Below are 21,744 nucleotides of genomic sequence, written 5' to 3'. Positions count from 1 at the left end.
TAGTTAAAGAAATAGGAAAATCAAGACCGACTTCAGCCGCCGCACACACGAAAGAAACAAGATTAAAAGGGTAAGAATTTAAAAATAATAGAAAAAGTTTGACCTTATTTCGCTAGAAAAACCAAAAAAGAAAAACCACAAGAAACAGAGGAGAAAATAACGACACAGTCAGGCAGAACGGTTAAAAAACCTGACAGATGGAAATATCCCTAATTAATGTAAAGACAAATTTCAAATCCCTTATGAAAATCAACTTGTGATCCACCATAATAAATTTAACAGTGTGCAAGTAAAGTTAACCAAGTCAATATTAATGAAAAAAATAATAATAATACGAGTAATGTCAAAAGACTGGTGATCAGAGAGAAAGGTTGGAACAGAAAATAACCAAAGGTAGGAAGATCGTGGTCGACTGAAAACGACAAGTGGTGTTGGACCACGTTTTGTGGAAAGCCTGGGTAGGAAACCAAAGCCCATGTAGCTTTTAATTTGTTGTGGGCGTGCTTGCCCTCGGATTCTCTATGAAAAATAGACCCATGTCCTAACCAAGATGGATATTATCAAAAAAAAGAAATTATCAGTACAGAAGCGTCTAATTATATGAAATATTTTGTCTTAGTGCAGATTATAATTATTTTAGGCCTACACATAAAATAGGATACCAGTGTAATTATGTGCTGCAAGCTTGCTTATTCATGTGTTTCTTACTCGAGAAATATAATGCAAAAATTAAATTGTATAGCGATTATTAGCAACGCTTTAAAGTCGTATCTCAACCAGTCATAGAGATATATCACGACAAGAATTAAGCTCGGAAGCCCTAACTTTACTTCTAAACCTATCTAATCATTAAAATATTTATTTTGTGTTACGTCTACAAATCAGTTTTCTTTGGCCAATGCCACAAAATGATTACATAATAAGAAATAACCTAAGTAAAAATTAAAGTGCCTTAAAAAAAATATATAATAATAGCAAAGCAGTAAACAAACAAATTTTGCAAAAAATGGGTACAATTAATGATAAATTAATTCTAGAAACAAACAATAAGATGAGGCCTAAGAATATCATCATAATTCTCGTTGTTCACGCAGTGGCCCAAGATATTGTAAAACATGGAGTAATATTCAAGCATGAAAATTCATTGCTAGCTAGCCATGACGCATGGAAAATCTTTATGAAATTGGACCCCAAAACCTTCGAGACCTTGTTTCAACAAGTAACAAGACTAGAAAGAAACACGAATGAACTCAAAGAGTCGACCAATTTCTGGTCGAACATGCTATTGGCCGTATGTTTCGTATTCGTAACTTCCCTGACCATAAGAACCCTACTGACTTTTAATTACAGAAAAATCCTAAGACTAAGAAGACGACAACCAAGAGAAGAACACGGGGAAACAGCTGAAATGCAGAGGTTAAACCCGGAGCCCCATGAGAACGTCTAAGCCAAGAAACAGGGAAGACATTAGAAAATGAGTGGGTATTGAGGTCGCCACTCGTCCTTGTTATGTGTTGTTCCCTCATTGTAGCATCGTTTACGTAAAACCGTGTGGCTATGACGCTGCAACATGCGTTTCTTAAACAGCACGGACGTGCGTGAACAATGGAGGCATGAAACATGTTGTAAAATTAGACCTCAAAATTAACCATGTAGCACAAACTCTGTTTAAATGATTATTTTAAATCTAATGTAAAATTAACTAAGTGTTGAAAGAAGTTAAAATAAAGTGTATGTAGTGGTGTATATTAGAAAGTATAATAAGAGACCACACTTAAAGTTGAAGAATTTATATTTTATAACGTCGTTAGGCTATAACAACTTAGAAGAAACTTATATGTATTGAATTTCCCAATGGTAATTATGTCGTTTTATTATAAACAAAAAAAAATTCGTTGTGAGTACTAATATTAGTATATTTACTTAACTACGTCTCGTAGCGTAAAATCCATGTACCCAATTAATACGTGACTTATTTGTACTATGAGTATTTACTTCAAAGAACGTGTGATTCTGCCTGGTTATTTTTATTACAGGAAGTGGATTGACGAATTGGACATTCAGTATTAGAATAAGTCATCCAACACAGATACAGCATAGTAGCATCTATTTTCATCAAATCTCAATCGATGAATAGCACTCACCTTGGACTCCGGTGAACTTTCATCCAAGCTTCGTCTACAAGAACAACAATTACCTTTGATCGTTGTTTCTACGACCATGAACCATATTACGTATCAGGTAACATTATATTTGAATCTTAGTATCCAGCGCATTATCGAATTATATAATCACATAAATTCTGACAACCTCATCGATCAGTACAAGATATAAATACAGAAATATCGCCCTTGATAATTATTATGGACCCTAGAATCATTTGACTGTATAGTGATGATATTTGAAATTAAATGATATTTAACGATATTTAAAGCTAAATGATATTTGAAGATATTTGAAGTTGAATTTAAAGACAACTTGAAGTTTAATTCTGAGAACCCCATTGATCAGTACAAGATATAAATACAGATATATTGCCCTTGATAATCATTATGGACCCCAGAATCATTTGACTGTATAGTGATGATATTTGAAGTTAAATGATATTTAACGATATTTGAAGTTAAATGATATTTGAAGATGAAGTTAAAGACAATATTTAGAAAGATTCACTATAATTTGATGTCAACCCGTCCAAATCCAAACTTTCATTCCCCCGTGAGTAGAAAATGAAGCATCGCAAGGGTTAACCAACGTAAACCTTAAGTTAAAAATTTCATAAAAGGAATAGATGACCAGTCCGAAGCAAGAAAACATTCTCTAAATGACCAAAAACATGTTATCACTGACTTACCGAGACGAAAATAAACGCACGTCTCGGGTGCGACCTCATAATGATAAGGCACCATATGAACTATTACAAAAAAGGCAGGTGAGAATGAACCCTGATAGCATATGCCAACACCTGTAGTGGGAAGCATCAGTTCCCAGTTGAAAATTAGAGAAAACTTGTCGTGTGAACACAATCAGCCTCGAACTGTTCCATGAAGAAACCATAACGTAGACGCTTCAAAATTTTTGCCAAGACAAAAAGAGTGAAGAACAATAATTTACAACAGAAGGATTGAGTACACTAAAGACTTAAAGGTGACGAAATAGGTTTGAGTTTACATCTGTTACTTCTTAATAACCTTAATTACTCAATAACCCCAATATCCTATCATTAACGTTTCTTAGCAAATATATCTAGGGAAAGTGTTTCAAAATTACTAGTGAACAGGGTAAGCACAATATTGTGTGTTTTAAATCATTTTTGTATGTAGTGTTAGATGTCCAGATATTTATGTGTAGCGTTGTCGAGCTATTCATTTAATGTAGCGTAGATAGAAAGTAGTATGCCATATAGACAGCAAAAAAAAGCCTTGTAAAAAGTGAATTAAAAAAATATTATGTAAAGGTAGAATAGCCCCAACCTGTAAAAGCAATCAGTGTTAGATGTAGAAAAAAAAATCTTTAGTACAGTAGCTAGCCTGGAATTATAAATAATCTTATTCCAGTAGACGAGTTTCGGATATGGATGTAGAAAAAAAAGAAAAAGAAAAGTAATAGAGAAAATTTTTAGATCTCCTGGTTAAGCCATAAAATAAATATAAAATAATTATGTAGAAGAAATAGTTAACAAATGGCGAACAATTTAAAAGCCCAAAGGCGAGCAATTGCTAATGACGGGACGTCATTAATTGTTGAAAAGGGTAATATGTACCATGAGAAAAATGCGATGTATTTAAAATACCAAAGTTCCTTCTTTTTAAAGATATTTCCGACTTCCTCTAGTTAAGTTAAATCTAGTTTCAAAAATGAAAAGTCCTCAATCAGCAAAGAGAAAAAGTGCAGTCACCCCCAGACAAAGAACAGCACTATCCAAGCTTTAGATTTCGCTAAGACAGTGAGCAATAAAAAAGGTGCTACGCACAATATTTCTAAGGATGTTTAAACGATAGGAACCCTGTGAACGCCTCAATCATCAAAAATAGTTAAGAAACATTATTGGACGAAAGGTTCGCATCCTTGGACCTCTTGGGCCAATGATGAGCCAGTTCTTACAGTGCAGGACTGAAGAGCTACGTTTGATAGTGGGGTTAAAATGCTTTTTGAGGATATTCGTAAAGGAGAATCAGGACCATTCAGATAGAAGTCTTAATTTCTTTCATGTTGTATCTCGGTCACTGTTATTGTCATTTGGAGTGACCCACTGCTGTTCACCTAAATATGTAAGTTTCAATAAACCTATTGTTTTTTACCTGTGTTTATTTAATTTTATATGTCTGCATCTAGTCTAAAAAAACAGGTAATTAGTTCGCAAAATCTCCAAGGTAACGTTCCCAGGGAATCTGATATCCAGATAGCTCAAGAAAAAAAGGCCACCTTTACATGTCTATATATTCTATTATCTCCCGTTAATTGAGGGCGGCGCTAGCCTAGTTGACACACTCTTTAGTGCTATAAGCGGCGCTATCGGAGAAATTACAAGGTGTAAGTTCACGACCTTTGGGCATAATATCGCCTTTGACGCGGTCAGTATTTAGTACCAAATTTAGTGTAGCCAACCAATTTTCCATTGCTACATCTGTAGTTTGGCCATTAGGGTTACGAAAGCTTATTATGTAGGTTTTTGTATTAGTCAGCCAAACACTGATACCAATTGCATCAATATCATTTACAAAATCTGGAAAGTTGATGCCACAGAATTTTATATTATTTTTAATTATTAAAGCGATTACACCTCCCTTTCTCTCTGATGATCTATCCTTTCTCAGGATAGTATATTCCAGAGACTTAATTTGTTGATTTTGGGTTAAATGAGTTTCCTGGAGGCAAGCAATATCAATGGATTTATTATCCATAAAAGATATTAGTTCATTCAACTTATTTTCTGAAAGTGATCTTACGTTCCACTGGAGTTTTGATATATTATTATTATTATTTATTTATGACCCACATATGACTTTATAAATGACACTGGGGAGTAATGGAAAATATAAAAGAAAAAATAACAACATCATTACGAAATCAAACAACAACAAAAAAATACAAATTAACCGATATCACGATGAAAAAAAACAAACTAAGGGGTCAGTGACAGAAAAAAATTACTAGTATTCATAATTACATTCGAAGACACACTGGCCAGTCGCGCGCAAGCATCAATGACACCATAACGGGATACAATATTTCTATTTTTAAAACGGCCGGGTAAATACATCAGATATTTACAATATCTAAAGTAACCACTTCTAAGTCTCCGTAAATCTTTTTTCCTCAGTAAGTGGTGGAATGCAGATAGAAAATTTACACCTGGAGAGCAAAAACTATTATAAAGCCGGGCTAGGCCCTTTCGATAATAACGCCCTCTATTTGGAGATATCTTACCATATGACAAACGAATATTTTTTAATGCATTAGTAACCAACTCGGAGCAAGTTTCGTAAATGGACGGGCAAAACGATATACCAAGCCACTTGACATTATCCAAACAAGGAAATGAAATCGAACTAAGATTTAATGAAGATACAGAAATGCTACTATTAAAACACAAACTCACACTCTCCCATATTAACAGATAGGGCAACATCCCTAAGTAAAGAAGATAGCTTACTGAAATTCCGAGCCAGCTGTGGACGAGAAATACTACCTAAATGGACATCGTCAACGTATGCAATATAACTCACACCAATATCAGGAAAAAACACAGTAGGAGGTAGATGTTTTAAACAAGTAGCGAGGACACATTTAAATATATAAGGAGATAAAACTCCTCCCTGTCTAACGCCTTTCCTAACAGCTACCGAATCTGAAGTATTTGACAGTCACTTTATACGCACATAAGAATTATCATAACAATACCGCAATGCAGAAATAACTGAATAATTGACTCCAGAACAAGCAAGGGAATGCAAGGCCTGGGCGTGAACAACATTATCAAAAGCCCCGGAAATGTCTACTGTGCAGCAATACAATGAACGCTTCTGGGCAAAAGCTTCCTTTAACAACCGGCTTAGCACATGATGAACCTGGGGGCAACCCACCCCTCTTCTAAATCCTAGTTGAAAAGACGAAAAATCGCACTTAGAAGTTATTTCAGGCAAAAGGACATACTCAAAAATCTTACTCATAAAGCAAGATACAGTAATCGGTCTATAATTCGAGCATAAATCTGGATCTTTACCGCGTTTAAATATAGGCGTGACACTACCGGAAAAAAACTATCAGGAACCAGAGATTGAGCTATACAAATCTGGAATAATAACTGCAGGTGGTTCAACAATAATGGGCAATCATAAGCAAAATTCCTAAAGCATAGGCCATCACAATCAGGAGAATCTGATCTTTTTACTCTCTTCAGCGCCCAATGTAAATCACTCATACTTATCGCAGGGACTCTATATTGACTATATTGAGGGACTCTATATGTTGTGTTGTTTATTTATTTTTCATATGACTGTGTATCAATGTTCAGCTTTGTTAATAGTAAAGCAAGATCTTTTTTTGCTTGAATGAGCATAAAATTAGGGATGTAGATTTTTGCCAATTCTGCAATGATTTTTGTTTTCTGTAGTTGATTTATATTCATGGCCTAAACTGCATTACAGTTTAGAATGAATAAGCATATATTTGGGGTTTGCATGTTTAGTTGTGCATCCTGTTTGTCAGTTAAGGGATTAATTCCTGGTAGTATTTCTGGTTTGTTTCTTCTTGGACGGGGGGAGGGGCTGGCTGACCTCATCTCACAGGACGAAGAGGCTTGTTGGCTTGGTGATTCTTTCTGATAGGGATGTGAGCTAGGGAGCTTAGAGGATGGTGTTTTGTAAGGGGTACTTGATGCATTGGGAGTGTTTGACTTGGGAGTTTTGGTTGATTTCATTATGGGCTTTATTTGGTGTGGTTGGGCAGCATTTGCTTCCATAGCTGCAAAAGGGTATTTCTTCTCTGCTGTTGCTATTTGCAGTGTTAGTGCTCTTTTCTTATATGCAGGGCATAGCGATTTATTGGTAGATTCATGTGGGCCTTTACAGTTGATACATGTAGGCTGAGTGTAGTTGCAAGTTGTCAACTCTTTAGGATGGGATCCTTTACAATTACGACAGGCTAGGAGAATTTCATTGCATTTGTTTGTTGTGTGTCCCAGTTTGAGACACTTCTAACCCTGGATAGGCTTTGGCTTGTATTGCTTGTGCAGTTTGATTTGCCCGAATAGGAATAACTTTTCTGGGATATTAATTTTTTCCTTCAGTGTAAATAAGAAAGATCTACTTGTTTTTAGGCCATTAGAGTTGGGTTTACCAAGTTGGGTGACATCTTCAACAGGAATTGTGTTGCCAGCCCTATCCAAGAGCCTTTCTTTTAACTCCTGAATAGGTATTTATGGGAGAACATTATATACTACTATTTTGTTGGGGATTGTTTTGGGTTCCATTTAGATGAATTAATTGGGATATTCAGAAGAGATTTTAGATTAATTATTATATCTGCTGATTGCTGATCTTGGACAGCTATAAGCAAAGATCCATCACGGTGAATGTTAAGAGAGAACATTTATTTTAACAATTTAAAAATTGCAACCCTTATTGCAGTAATCTTTGTTATTTCAAAGGGAGCATTAGGAGAAATTTTGAAGTAAATTCCTAAGTTTTGGGAAGGAGAATCTTGGGCAGGGGGAGGGGAAATACTTTTGATTGGGGAGATTTTTTCTTTTTTGGAGCTTCTAGAAAGGATCTCTTGAAACCCATTATCATCTATAGTGGCATTAGCCCCTACACTGATCATTGTCCTATTCTCAGAATTAGAGCTATCATGTGAGCTTTGTGATAGTGAGCTTGACCAGCGAAGATGGGGATCAATTTCATTGGTATTCGGGGTGGGATCTTTGGGGACTTTTTTAGGGGGAGTTCTATGTATTGCCTATTGGAATAAGCTTTAAGGTAAAAAAGAAAGGATATTACTATGATAACAGATCGTCTGCACTCTACTGTGGGGAAAACTTCACCATCCACAAAAGAAACACCACAGTATGGCCCTGAGGAGGATTTTGAGCACGATTGGTACAGTATAACTACTAATAAATCGAGACAAATAATTCACAAGAAATTTAATTGTAAATTTCTTAAAGTAAAATTGGAAATTTCTTCCAAGTTCTCAAAGCGTTTGGACAGTTGACTGGAAGGCAGTCGCACTTTCTTTTCTTCTTCTTCTTTCTCCATACCCGGGTACTTCGTGTCAAAGGAGTTGTCATAGAAACTTTGAAAAGGGCCCATTCGATTGGAAATTGGAATGGCTAGTGCCCTTTTTAATAGTCAAATGTGATTGGAAGGCAACTAGCCCCCCCCCCCTACCCACGCCCATCATTCCCCCAAACACATCCGATCAAAATTTTGAGATATCCATTTTGTTCAGCGTACTTGATTTTGAGATAGAAAACATATTTTTGAGGAGGAAACTCCCCCACAACCCTCGGGGCAAGGGTTTTAAGTTATGCCCTGGGGACATGTAAGGTTTTTATAGAAGGCGTTGTCATAGAAACTTCAAAAAAGTCTCATTCGATTGGAAATTCAAAAGGCTAGTGCCCTTTTTAATAGTCGAAAATGAATGGAGGGAAACTAGCCCCCCCACGCCCATCATTCCCCCAAACACCGCCAATCAAAAGTTTGAGATAGCCATTTCGTTCAGCGTAGTTGAGTTCCACATAGAAAATATGGTTTTGAGGAGGACACTCCACCGCAACCTTCAGGGCAAGGGTTTTAAGTTATGACATGGGGGCATAAAGGTTTTTATAGAAGGTGTTGTTGTAGAAACAACAAAAAAGGCTCATTCGATTGGAAATTCAAAGGACTAGTGCCCTTTTTAATATTCAAGTGATTGCAGGGCAACTAGCCCCCCCCCACGCCCATCATTCCCCCATACACATCCAATCGAAATTTTTAGATAGCCATTTTGTTCAGCATAGTTGGTTTTCAGATAGAAAGTATGTTTTTGAGGAGGCCACTCCCCCACATCCCTTGGGCCAAGGGTTTTAAGTAATGCCCTGAGGGCATATAAGAACTATGTTGGCAATTTTTATCATTTATTATTTTTCCTTTACAGCAGGGCACTTCGTATCAAAGAAGTTGTCGTAGAAACTTTGAAAAGGGCCCATTCAATTGGAATTTGGAGTGGCTTGTGCCCTTTTTAATAATCGAAAATGATTGGAAGGCAACTAACACCCCTTCCACACCCAACATTTCCCGAAACACATCCAATCAAAATTTTGAGATAGCTATTTTGTTCAGCGTAGTTGATTTCCAGATAGAAATTATGTTTTTGAGGAGGACACTCCCCCACAGCCTTCAGGGCAAGGGTTGCAAGTTATGCCCTGGGGGCACATAAGGTTTTTATAGAAGTCTTTGTCGTAGAAACTTCAAAAAAGGCTCATTAGATTGGAAATTCAAAGGACTAGTGTCCTTTTTAATAGTCAAAAGGGATTGGAAGGCAACCAGATCCCCCCCCCCGCCCATCATTCCCCCAAACACATCCAATCAAAATTTTGAGATAGCCATTTTGTTCAGCATAGTTGACTTCCAGATAGAATTTTTTTTCGGGGGACACTCCTCCACCGCCTTCACGGCAAGGGTTGTAAGTTATGCCCTGGGTGCATATAGGGTTTTTATAGACGGGGTTGTCGTAGAAACTTCAAAAAAGGCTCATTTGATTGGAAATTCAAAGGGCTAGTGCCCTTTTTAATGGTCGAAAGTTATTGGAGGGCAACTAACTCCCCTCTCACGACCACCTTTCGCCCAAACACGTCCAGTCAAAATTTGGGGATAGCCATTTAATTCAACGTAGTTTTAAGTTCTGTAAATTAGGTTTTTGAGGATGACAACCCCCTCAAAGCCCTCAGGACAAGGGTTGTTAGTTATGCCCTGGGGCATATAAAGTTTTTATAGAACGTTCTGTTGTAGAAACTTCAAAAAGGGATCATTCAATTATAAATTGAAATGGCTAGTGCCCTTTTTAATAGTAAAAGTAATGGGAAGGCAACTATCATCCCTTCCACGCCCACCATTTCTCCAAACACATCCAATCAAAATTTTGAGATAACCATTTTGTTACATGCAGTTAAATTTCAGGAAATTATACCTTTGAGCAGGACACTCCCCCCACAGTCTTCAGGGCAAGGGTTATAATTTATGCCCTGAGGGCACATAAGTTTTTATTGAAATCTTTGTCATAGAAACTTGAAAAAGGGCTCATTTGACTGGAAATTCAAAGGGCTAGTGCCCTTTTTAATAGTCTAATGTGATTTGAGGGCAACTAACCCCCCTCTCTCGTCCACCTTTTCCCAGAACACATCCAATCAAAATTTTTAGATAGCCATTTTGTTCAGTGTTGTGGATTTCTAAATAGAAATTATGTTTTTGAGGAGGACACTCCCCCACAGACCTCAGGGCAAGGTTGTAAGTTATGCCCTGGGGGCATATAAGGTTTTTATAGAACGCGTTGTCTTAGAAACTTCAAAAAGGGCTCATTCGATTAGAAATTGAAAGGGCTAGTCCCCTTTTTGATAGTCGAAAGTGATTGGGAGGCAACTAACACCCCTTCCATGCCCACCATTTCCCCAAACATATCCAATCCAAATTTTTAGATAACCATTTTGTTCCATGCTGGTTAAAGTTCAGCAAATTATACCTTTAAGCAGGATACTCACCCCAAAGCCTTCAGGGCAAGGGTTATAAGTTATGCGCTGGGGGCATATAAGATTTTTATCGAAATCTTTGTCATAGAAACTTGAAAAAGGGCTCATTCAATTGGAAATTCCAAGGGCTAGTGCTCTTTTTAATATTAGAAAGTGATATGAGGGCAACTAACCCCCCTCTCGCGCCCACCTTTTCCCCAAACACATCCAATCAAAATTTTTAGATAGCCATTTTATTCAACATAGTTGAAAGTTTTGGAAATTAGGTCTTTAATGATGACAACCGATCCCCCCCACAACCCTCAGGGAACGGATTGTAAATTATGCCCTGGGAGCGTGAGGTTTTTATAGAAAGCAATGTTGTAAAAATATCAAAAAGGGTTCATTCAATTGAAAATTGAAAGGGCTAGTGCATTTTTAATAGTCGAAAGTGATTGAAGAGCAACTAACCCCCCCCCCTGACACCCACTATTTCCCCAAACACACCCAATCAAAATTTTAAGATATCCATTTTGTTCAACGTAGTCGAAAGTTCTGGAAATTAGGTCTTTTAGGATGATAACCCCATCAGAGCCCTCAGTGGCTGTACAACATCAAGGGTTGTAAGTTATACCCTGGGGGCATATAAGGTTTATATAGAAAGTTGTTGAAGAAATTTCAAAAGGGGCTGATTGGATTGGAAATTGAAATTGCCCTTTTTAATTGTAGAAAGTGAGTGGAGAGTAATCAACCCCCCTCTTACGCCCACCATTTCCCCAAACACATTCAATCAAAGTTTAGTGATAGCCATTTTGTTCAACGTGGTTGAAAGTTATGGAAATTATATATTTAAGGATGACAAATGACCCAGAGTCCCCAGGGCAAAGGTTGTAAGTTATGCCATGGGGGCATATAAGATTTTTAATGATAGAGTTGTTGTAAAAACTTCAAAAGGGAATCATTCAATTGGAAATTGAGAGGGATAGTGCCCGTTTTAATAGTTGAAAGTGATTGGAGGGTAACTAACCCCCCTCTCACGCCCACCATACCCCCAAACACATCCAATCAAAATTTCCAAACAGCCATTTTGTTCAACGTAGTAGAAAGTTCTGGGACTTAGGTCTTTGAGGATGGCAACCCCCTCCCTAGCCCTCAGGGCGAGGGTTGTAAGTTATCCCATGGGGGCATATAAGGTTTTCATCGAAATTGTTGTCATTGAAACTTCAAAAGGGCTCATTTGATTGGAAATTCAGAGGGCTAGTGCCTTTTTTAATAGTTGAATGTGATTGGAGAAAGACTAACGCCCCTCTCACTCCCACCCTTTTCCCAGACACATCCAATCAAAATTTTGAGATAGCCATTTTATTTAATGTAGTTGAAAGTTCTGGAAATTAGGTCTTAAAGGATGACAACCACCCTCACAGCCTTTAGGGTAAGAAGTGTAATTTATGCCCTGGGGGTATATAAGGTGTTTATAGGAAGTGTTGTTGTAGAAATTCAAAAACGGCTCATTCGATTGGAAATCGAAAGGCCTAGTGCCCTTTTTAATGGTCAAAAGTGATTGGAAGGCTTGACATTTATATAGTTAAGATTTATGTGGGTATAATGTATTTTTGTTGTTGTTGTTGTTGTCATTTAGACCAGGGCACTTTGTATCAAAGGAGTTGTCGTAGGAACTTCAAAAAGGGCTCATTTGATTGAAAATAGAAATGGCTGATGCCCTTTTTAATAGTCAAAAGTGATTTGAGGGAAACTAATCCCCCTCCCACGCCCACCCTCCCATTTGACTTTATGTTTAAAAACTAAATGTTGCCATAAGATTTAATCAAAATGCACTGTGTTAATGCTAATTCCCAATAAGGCATCTCAGCAGTATCTCAAGAACGACTGTGGATATTATGTTCAAACTTTCGGGGCTGCTTCTGCTCTTAAAATTTAACCAAATCAAAATAGCGTAAGTGTATCCAAGCTATCAAAGGAAGTGAACAGATTTTTTTTTTCGAATGGTATTAAGCTTTCCATTGTAGGTCAACTAGAGGAGGTATGAAACTAAATTATACACTACTATTTGTGTCCAGATTTTTAAGAGGGTAAATGTTGTTAAAAATTGCTGAAAATTTTTCTCCAGCATACAAATAGCAGGACAAACAATAAATTCTTAAAAACACAAAAAGATTTAAATTATTATTTTCTTTTTTTCTGAAAAGACTATGTCAAACAAAACGAACAGAAATTAATTTTAAAAAATTTTCCCACAAAATAAGTTTTTCAAAGAAAAGTAAAGAACTCCATTAAACAAAAAATGAGCAAAAATAAAATCAAATAATCTACCAAGTGTGTAGCTACCACAAATCAATACCAATAAATAAATGATACCCAAAACAAACAGAAATTACAATAAATAACCAAGTCAAACTTAAAACAAGCAGAAATTAACATAAGTTGGGCTCAAAACCCCTATGCCTTCCCAAGGCCAGAACATAATTTGCACTTTACTGAAAAAAAATACAAATGAATGTGCATTGTCAGTTTAATATACATATACTGATATTTAGTAATCAAAATCTTAATATTATTTGATTTATTAAAGTTATAGAAGTAAAAACATTTAAATATTTTTCAGTAAAGTGCAAATTATGTTCTGGCCTTGAGGAGGCATAGGGGTTTTGAGCCCAACTTATGTTAATTTCTGGTCGTTTTGAGTTTGACTTGGTTATTTATTGTAATTTCTGTTAGTTTTGGGTTTTATTTATTTATTGATGCTGATTTGTGGTAGTTTCACACTTGGTATATTATTTGATTTTATTTTTGCTCATTTTTGTTTAATGTAGTTCTTTATTTTTCTTTGGAAAACCTATTTTGTGGAAAAAGTTTTTTTTAAAATTAATATAGTAAAAAGTTAGAAGGTATTCAAGGACGAGCAGTTAATCTTGTTTCAGAGTTTACACTTAAGGAGCATTAATAGTTTGTACCAGTAAACTGTGAATAAGGAGAAACACGTTAAGAATAATCAAACTTTATAGAAAGGGAGTTTTGGTAACAATGCATACTTCAATAGAATGGGATGATTCTAGAAACTGATGATGATTCAAACATTTAAAATCTATTGAGTTTAGAATAATTCATCAAGTTTGCAAATCTGAGGAAATTTGGCAAATTTGAGAAAAACGAGTCCCAAAGGAGCCACAAATCTAGGAAACTAATGATAATGAAATCATGCCATTTAATTCAGAACATCAGACAGCCCTATTAAAGAGGTTTAAGTACCTACTGAACTACAAAAATACAAAGTAAAGCAATTTCTTTGAGGTTTGCCACAGATGCATATTTATTTGTCTGTTTGTTTTTTCCCTGGGATTATTGTATTAAACATGTAGTCTTAGAATATTGGGCAAGTAATCATTCAAACAGATATTGAAAGATTTAGTAAAAATCCAAACGAAAAGTTTCTTTTTGATTTGCACAACGTTGTACCACAGCAAAGTGGTGTGTTTTCGCCATTTTTTATGTAAAAATACAATTTTGGCCCAAAGATGATCAAAATATAATCAACTAGAGTTGATTCGAATTATCAAAAAGCTATATACTAAGGTTCCCAATCCCAGAGGTGTAATGTTTCCCAAAAGAAACATGCAGTTCAAACAATATGACTAGTTAATATAGGCAATTATTTTTAAGCTTAATTTAATTCTGTCAAATGATTTGAGGCTTTGTTAAATCATGTATAGTAGTATGTAGTTTTACATGAGCTATTATGGAGATGGGCTGGTTGATCCTTATATGGGTGAGGACAGAGATGCTTATAGCCTCAAAAACTGCATTTCTTGGCCCAAATCCTTAACATTCCACCCTAATGTTCCTTCATTCCTAGGAATATTTTTGGCCTAAACTTATTATGCAGGTGTTGCTGGGAAACAGCTCTCTTCTTGCTGTAGAACTATTAAGTGTAACATAAAAGATTATATTCATATTTATACCTGTGCTGGAGCGGGAGGAGTAACGGTGGGAGCCATTACCAATAAAAAAGTATAGTCAGAGAATTCTCCTTGAAAACCACAAAAATGATAATCCCAAAATGTCTCTAAATATTTTAGACCCCATGCCCTCTGGAGACAAGTTTTACAGGATGTACTTTTAATAGAGGCTCAAAACACTACCATACAAATGTTAAAGTAAAATTTAGAAAACAAGGGCTAAGTAGGGGAGGGTGCAGCCATCCTCACATTTACCAGGGTCCTTGATCAAACGATTTGTAGTAGCAAACTCTAGCTAAAAAGCAACTCTTGTTAATAAAAACCAGTACTCACAGTAATTTATTTACAAAGAAAGTTAGGGAAGAAAATCTAAAAATGGTCACTTTAAGATGCTAAAATGGAGTAGCAATGAACCAGCACAAGCTTTAGTTAATATTATTTGAAAAAAAACTACGTTTTCTAAAGAGTTAAAGAGGCTGAGTTACAAGGTCGAACCTTAAAACGTACAAGGATTAGGAGGCACAGTTGGGGGGCTGTTTTTTTTTTAAAGCCCCCCAACTGTTTTTTTTAAGTTTTTTTTTAAACTGAAAATAAGGAGCGACATTAAATCTTAAAACAAACAGAAATTATTCCGTATATGAAAGGGGCTGTGCCCTCCTCAATGCCTCACTCTTTACGCTAAAGTTCTTATTGTTTAAAAAAAAGAGTTGTGAGAAAGTCAAACTTTAGCGTAGAGAGCGAGGCGTTGAGGAGGGCACAGCCCCTTTCATATATGGAATAATTTCTGTTCGTTTTAAGATTTAATGTCGCTCCTTACTTTCAGTTTAAAAAACTTTTTTTTATGTAAAGGCTGCGAAAGCGGGGGTTTGGGGGGCGGCAGCCCCCCAACTGTGCCTCCTAATCCCTGTACGTTTTAAGGTTCGACCTTGTAACTCAGCCTCTTTAACTCTTTAGAAAACGCAGTTTTTTTCAAATAATTTCTGCACGTTTTTGTACAGTTTATTTAAAAAAGAAACTGAGTTTCTTTTTTAAAGTTTAAATTCAGTATATAAAAAATTTGCTCTGACGGTGAATCGAACCCGGGTTTTCCACCTGACAGTCTGAAGTATCAACCGCTGAACTAATGAGACACAATTGTAATTGTTTTTTAGTAAATAGAATCTATTTTCGCAAAGCAAATTCCCACAAAACTTGATATTTGGTTTTTGGAAAACAGGGAAGGAGTGATCAGATTGCGCTGAAATTTCGAGGATAAGCTCCCAGGTCCCAGGAAAGCGTATCCTCTAAATTTCAGCCCGATCAGACAACGTTAAAGGGGGGTTGTGGTGGGAAAAATTAACATGGGCTATTATAGGAAAATGAAGTTTTTCGTAAATGTAAATTTAGGGGATAATTTTTTCGGTCTGAAAATATCAAAAGGCCCTAACAGGTCGAATTCTGCTTCGAATGAGTCCTCATTCACCCGGATCAGTTGCCAACTGTGGCCTGTAGGCGTGGATAAAAAAAAAGAAATGATGATGAGGAATTTTAAGTGGCTATATTTGGTTTTTTGAAAACAGGGAAAGAGTGATCGGATTGAGCTGAAATTTCGAGGATAAGCTCCCGGGCCCTAGGAAAGCTTAACCTCTAAATTTCAACCCAATCAGACAACGTTAAAGGGGGGCTGTGGTGGGAGGGTCGAAACTTCTGGCCCAGTTTACCCCATGAAGATAAAGTCGGAGGAGGATGAAATTTTGCAAGTTTCTTAGTTTGAGCTTGGGCTACAAATGCGATTACTGCCGTCTCTCTGCGACCTCTAGGACCTGACATCACTTAACATTGTGGTGGGTCGCCTCTTTATAGAGGCACAAGTGTGCCTCCTTGATTTAGTTTTTCTTTGGAGGACACAAGCACAAAAGATAACCAGGAAGTTGAATATATGCTGATTATAGCAGAGACACATGAAACAGAATTTTATGGTATACAATACACTTATGTGATAGTACACAATGAAGCCAAGAAGCATAAAATACCCTGAAGCACCTGATGAACAAACAATATAAGCAGTATACTGGTAAAATTGGTGGTCAATAGAGCTGAATGCTAAAGAAGAGGAGATTTTTATCTGTACTTTGATTATCATGTCAGAAACAGGATTCCCTTTGATTGTAGTGACCTGTGCTACCTAGTGATAGCTTATCTAGAAAGGGCCAGCAAGAGAGTGAAATGGTTTAACTCATAATTGCTAGGAGAAGAGCAAACTAAGAGTCTTATCAGCAGATGTGCTGAGTTGACTGACAGATATATAACTAACACCAAACAAAAAAAGCCACCAACAAGCCAAGAAGTGTTCAATTAGTACCTTGACCATTTTGAAAAGTATTTCAAAAGCATCCCACCTGGGAATATAGTCAATTTTATGAGACCAGCTAAAATGATGACCCAGGTTTGCAAAAGAATTCTGATAAAAAGAGGCTCAAGATACCTAGAGCAGGTTTTGAAAGCTTCAAAAACCTCAACAACAATCATTACAACAGGGACAGTTGCAGTTGAGATACTGTCTCCCCATGTTATTTACAAAAGTGAAGGAATGGGTTGTCATGAGTTGAAGGAAGACCAGCTGGTACCATATCTAATATAATTGTACCAAGTCTTATTGGAGTGACCTGACTTGCTTTGAAGACTACTTTTTCAACTCCTTAATCTCTTCTTAAAGAAAAAGCCAAGCAGAAAACTTGTCATTTCTGACAGACTTTCATCAAATATCAGTACTGATGTTCTCAAGAATTCCAAAGAGGGCCACATTGCATTCATCTCACTCCTACCAAATTCAACCCATTTGACCCAACTCTTAGATATTGCATGTTTTTCCACCAATGAAAATGAAATTTTACTGTAATAAATGCTCAAGAGGCATAAGACAATAGTGATACAGCTAGCAATCTGAACCATAATCTACTGCTAAAAGTGAGAAATTATGTTCAGTTTGTGTATGAAGGGGAAAAATTTCTGTCATTATCTTAAAAAAAAGAACAATGGGATTTTCAAGATTAAGTCAAACATGATGTTTGGAAATAGCAAGACTGGGATGACATTAACAACAAACCCAGGCCCAAAATTTTGGAACTACTCAAAGAACCAGAGACAGCTCTTGATGTAGCCTATCTTTAACTAAGCTCACTAAATTTACATTTAATGACTTTTAAGATTCTTATGGTTATTTAGTCAATATTTTTTTTTTACTGAGCGTCTAGTTTTGCACTGTGTTTGTGAAGATGAGAGGTTCCTTTAATTATTAAATTCCTTAACCAATGGCAACTCTAAACAAATTATGTTTTAAATGAAGTCTGTTGACAGAAGTATACCCTGTTTGCTTATGCCTTTGTTCCTTGTTTGCAAAACATGCTGGTGCAATCTCATCTAGACACTTGGGGTGTAATTAGACCAAAAAATATTAAAAAAAGAAAAATAAAGCAATTCTTTCACAATAATATGTTTTCTAGAAGCTTAGCTACACCTTTCCTGGAATGCTCATTTGATTCTGTCAACAATTAAAAATGTTACATGCCACAAAATACAAAAATGGTAAGAAATCTACTTGGTTTATGGTACTCCTGTAGTCTGGAATTTATCTAGGAGGGGCAGGGGTTGTATTGTCAGAGTACCCTCTAAAGGACATTGACCTTTGATGGCCTTTATATGTTATCAAAGTGAAACCTTGTAAAATAGATCTTTTGCTTAAATAAGGTGCAAGAAAAGTGTTTTGAATTATATACCTTTGATAGGCTTATAGATAGATAGGCTATTTAAAATAATTCCTAAAAATTTATTTTTTTTTGGGGGGGGGAATGTATAATGTGGCTTTGAGGGTGGAGCTAAAAGTAATGGAAGAAAGAGGTGATACCAAGTTCTCAGCTACTAGGTTATTCTTGGGAGAAACATGACAGTTTATAAGCAGATAAAAAATTTCTGCATTATTTTAAATCACTTTTCTATGAATAGGCAAAGCAGTACCAAAATACACCTGGCCTTTGACAATAAATAAGATCTGTCTAGTTTTTGTAAAGAAAAAAATTGCTCAGTGTTTTTTCTTTGCATGCCTTGGCATTGTGTACTCCTAGGCCTGGGCCCATATGTAAATCCTGGCCTGGTTGCAATATGGCTCATTTTTTAGTTTTCACTGTCATTTTCACTTGATTTGGGAAAATTGGCTCTAACTTTGTCACCCTCTTGAAGGATTTTGATGAAATAATGCCATTGCTTCCAAGGATAGGCTATATATTTTTGCCCCTGGATTTATTCCTGAGAATTTTGTTCACCTAACTTGACTACTTTTCATAAATGCAAGAAGCCACTGAACTGGGGTAAAATTCTACTTTAGCAACTTTTGGCTATCTTGGAAAGGAGTTAGGTTAGGAAAATGAAACTTTCAGGGTTGGATCTGCAGGCTAAAGTATGTCCCAGGAAGATATTTTGAAGTAGGCTACCTACTTCCACTCCTTCTCCCTCTAGAGGGTCCAGAAATTTCCTCATATGACAGATTTATGCCTATTGAAATTTTGACAAAACAACATTTTACCTTAATTTTCAGTTATCAGTTTCTTTTTCTCTGGTTTTAGCTCTGAAAATACAATTCCTGTTATTTGAGCAGAATTTTAAGCCATATCAATGTTTTTTTCCAAAATTTAGGAAATGTTTTTGCATATCTTTAAAACCTTATAAATTGGGATTGAGCAAAGTTATGAAGCTGAAAACAACTTTGTTGTAGGCTACAACAAAGTTGTAGTACTACTACAACTACAACAACTACTACAAGGGAGAAGGAGTGTGTAGTACACACTCCTTCTCCCTCTAGAGGGTCCAGAAATTTCCTCATATGACAGATTTATACCTATTAAAATTTTGACAAAACACCATTTTACCTTAATTTTCAGTAATCAGTTTCTTTTTCTCTGGCTTTAGTTCTGAAAATACAATTCTTATTATTTGAGTAGAATTTTAAGCCATATCAATGTTTTTTTCCAAAATTTAGGAAATGTTTTTGCATATCTTTAAAACCTTATAAATTGGGATTGAGCAAAGTTATGAAGCTGAAAACAACTTTGTTGTAGGCTACTTCATTTAAGCAGAGGATTTATTTTAAAGGTTTCAGTTTTATAACACACAGATTTTTAAAGGTCATCAAAGGTCAGGACCCTCTAGAGAGAGATGGACTGTAGGTAGGTAGGGTGAGATGACTGGTAGTCCACCACCTGCATAGCCTACTTCAAAATACCTTCCCCAGACATAGCCCAACTTTAGCCTGTAGACCAGGGGTTTCCCAAGACTCATTTTATTGGAGAGATGATCTTTGTAAATTTTACTGAATTGCTACCTGATTTATGCCAAATTTTCTGCAGAAACCAAGAATTTTGCTAAATTTTTGGGCAATTTTGCAAAATTTCTGACAAAATTTGCGTCGTTGGCAAAAATTTTTAGAATTTTGCCATGTTTGAGCACTTATGGTAGCTTATTAAGCCTACCCTAGTAGGGATGCACATAAACCTAGTGATCTACATAAATAATTGCTCCACTGAGGATGGGGGAGGGGTAAGGTTGAGCAATGTGCTTTAGCATTACTAAGTGCTTAGAATTGTTTTAAAGTACTGTTTAGAATTCATATGTCTTCCTTCAAATGTATCATCTTCGTTAGCCTTTAGCACTTACCTCTCTCAAAATCTTAATTTAAATACTTTGACAGGGTTGTGTTTATTTGGTGTCACTTTCGGTGGCAAAATAGTGTCAATATCATATAAAAATTGTAATTTTCTAAGAATTTGCCGCTCGCGATGCTTTGCATCGCTCGCGCTGGTACCAACAACCATTTCAAATTGAACATAATTGCCACATTTAATTTTCAAAAATGGAAAGTTTGCTCTGATGCCATCCATAAGCAACAAAAAGTAAGATTGATTTTACTTAGGTGGTGCTGATTCTCTTCTTTGCGTAGCCCTTCAACTCTTGTCAACTTTTCAGCCCTCCCCCCATAAAACCTGCTAAATCACAAATGGTGCTTGATTTTTAAAATTCGTCCCACAGAGTGATTTTTCTCTTTTTTGTTCTAAGTAGTCTTTGGTCATAGTGCAAAAAAAGAAAGAAAAGAGAAAAAGCCGTCCGAGCTTTTTTTCTTTTAAGAAAATGGAAAAAAAAGGACAGTAATACTTGTCTACAATGAGAGTTGTCCATCCATTTTTTTCACACAATGGACTAACTGGATTATTACAGAATGTTTCTAGTACTTGAAATTTTTCTATGAAAATACTGAACAGAATGCCGCGAACATTGATTGCAGCTATTGATGACTTCATGATAAATACAACTAACAGTCGATCAAACATTGACTCTTTCAAATAATTTAATTGGCAAACACCGTAGGATTTCTTTGTGTGAGGGTACATGGGAGTCAAAACTTAAAAAAATTATTATCACTTATTACACTCAAAACTTCGCGACCGGGAAATTGCTAAGAGGAGAAAGTGCGTCCAATCTTTTTTGGTAGTGATTAATCAGCAGGTTTCCAAAAGGGCTATTATTTATGAGCAATGTGATCATGGTGAAGCATAAGATTTATGATTAATATGAAGGAGCATAAAAATAGCATTAGAGTGTTTCTGAATCTGAAAAAAGAGAGATGGAAAAATAATAGAGAAAAGGATAATGATGCTTCGACATTGACAGTTTTCCTTCCGGTTTTTTGTTAAAAAAAATTCTTTTTGGTAAAAAAAGCGCTACTTTGAAAAAAAAATACCACTTTTACTAAAATGTTTCAGAAAAGTGTTACGTTTCCCGAAAAGTGTCACTTTAAGAAAAAAGCACCACAAGTGCCACAAAAGTGTCATTAATGGCAACCCTGTACTCTTCTAGCTGCACATAGTTGTCAAATTATTATTTTCTCATTTCCAAAGTCAGCTATTTTTTCCAAGAAAAAGGTGGCATACGGGTGCTACTATTGAAAAAAACCTAAGTTTTACACTCAGTCTAAAGACACCCGGATACCTTACATTCTTGAATAAGTGTCAGATGGCATTTTTTTTTAAAAAACACGTT

The 21,744-nt window shown here is 36.0% G+C and overlaps 1 protein-coding gene across 8 annotated transcripts in view; it reads right to left on the bottom strand.

The window, feature by feature from the left end:
* LOC148951358 (14 kDa phosphohistidine phosphatase-like) overlaps positions 1-21,225 on the bottom strand; it is a 163,399-nt gene extending 142,174 nt beyond the window's left edge. The window contains exons 1-2 of one of the 8 annotated variants that reach the window (XM_089090260.1): positions 21,167-21,225; positions 20,937-20,956 (exon numbers count right to left, since the gene is read on the bottom strand). Coding sequence is in view for 2 of the 8 variants with exons in the window: in XM_089090252.1 (XP_088946378.1) it covers positions 19,934-19,989 (56 nt within the window). In the remaining 6 variants the exon portion in view is untranslated. Of the gene's footprint in view, positions 1-19,933; positions 19,994-20,032; positions 20,134-20,180; positions 20,190-20,304; positions 20,344-20,364; positions 20,501-20,859; positions 20,957-21,133 lie in introns of those variants that run through there. The other 7 variants (XM_089090256.1, XM_089090257.1, XM_089090254.1 and 4 more) reach the window with 7 other exon arrangements.
* Positions 21,226-21,744: the final 519 nt, after the last annotated feature.

This window comes from Artemia sp. Qi Xiang Cuo, chromosome 6 (assembly GCF_049724085.1).
Source record: "Artemia sp. Qi Xiang Cuo chromosome 6, ASM4972408v1, whole genome shotgun sequence".
NCBI lineage: Eukaryota > Metazoa > Arthropoda > Branchiopoda > Anostraca > Artemiidae > Artemia > Artemia sp. Qi Xiang Cuo.
The sequence above is the reverse complement of the archived record's forward strand: the minus strand, read 5'-3'. Positions and strand labels throughout refer to the sequence as shown.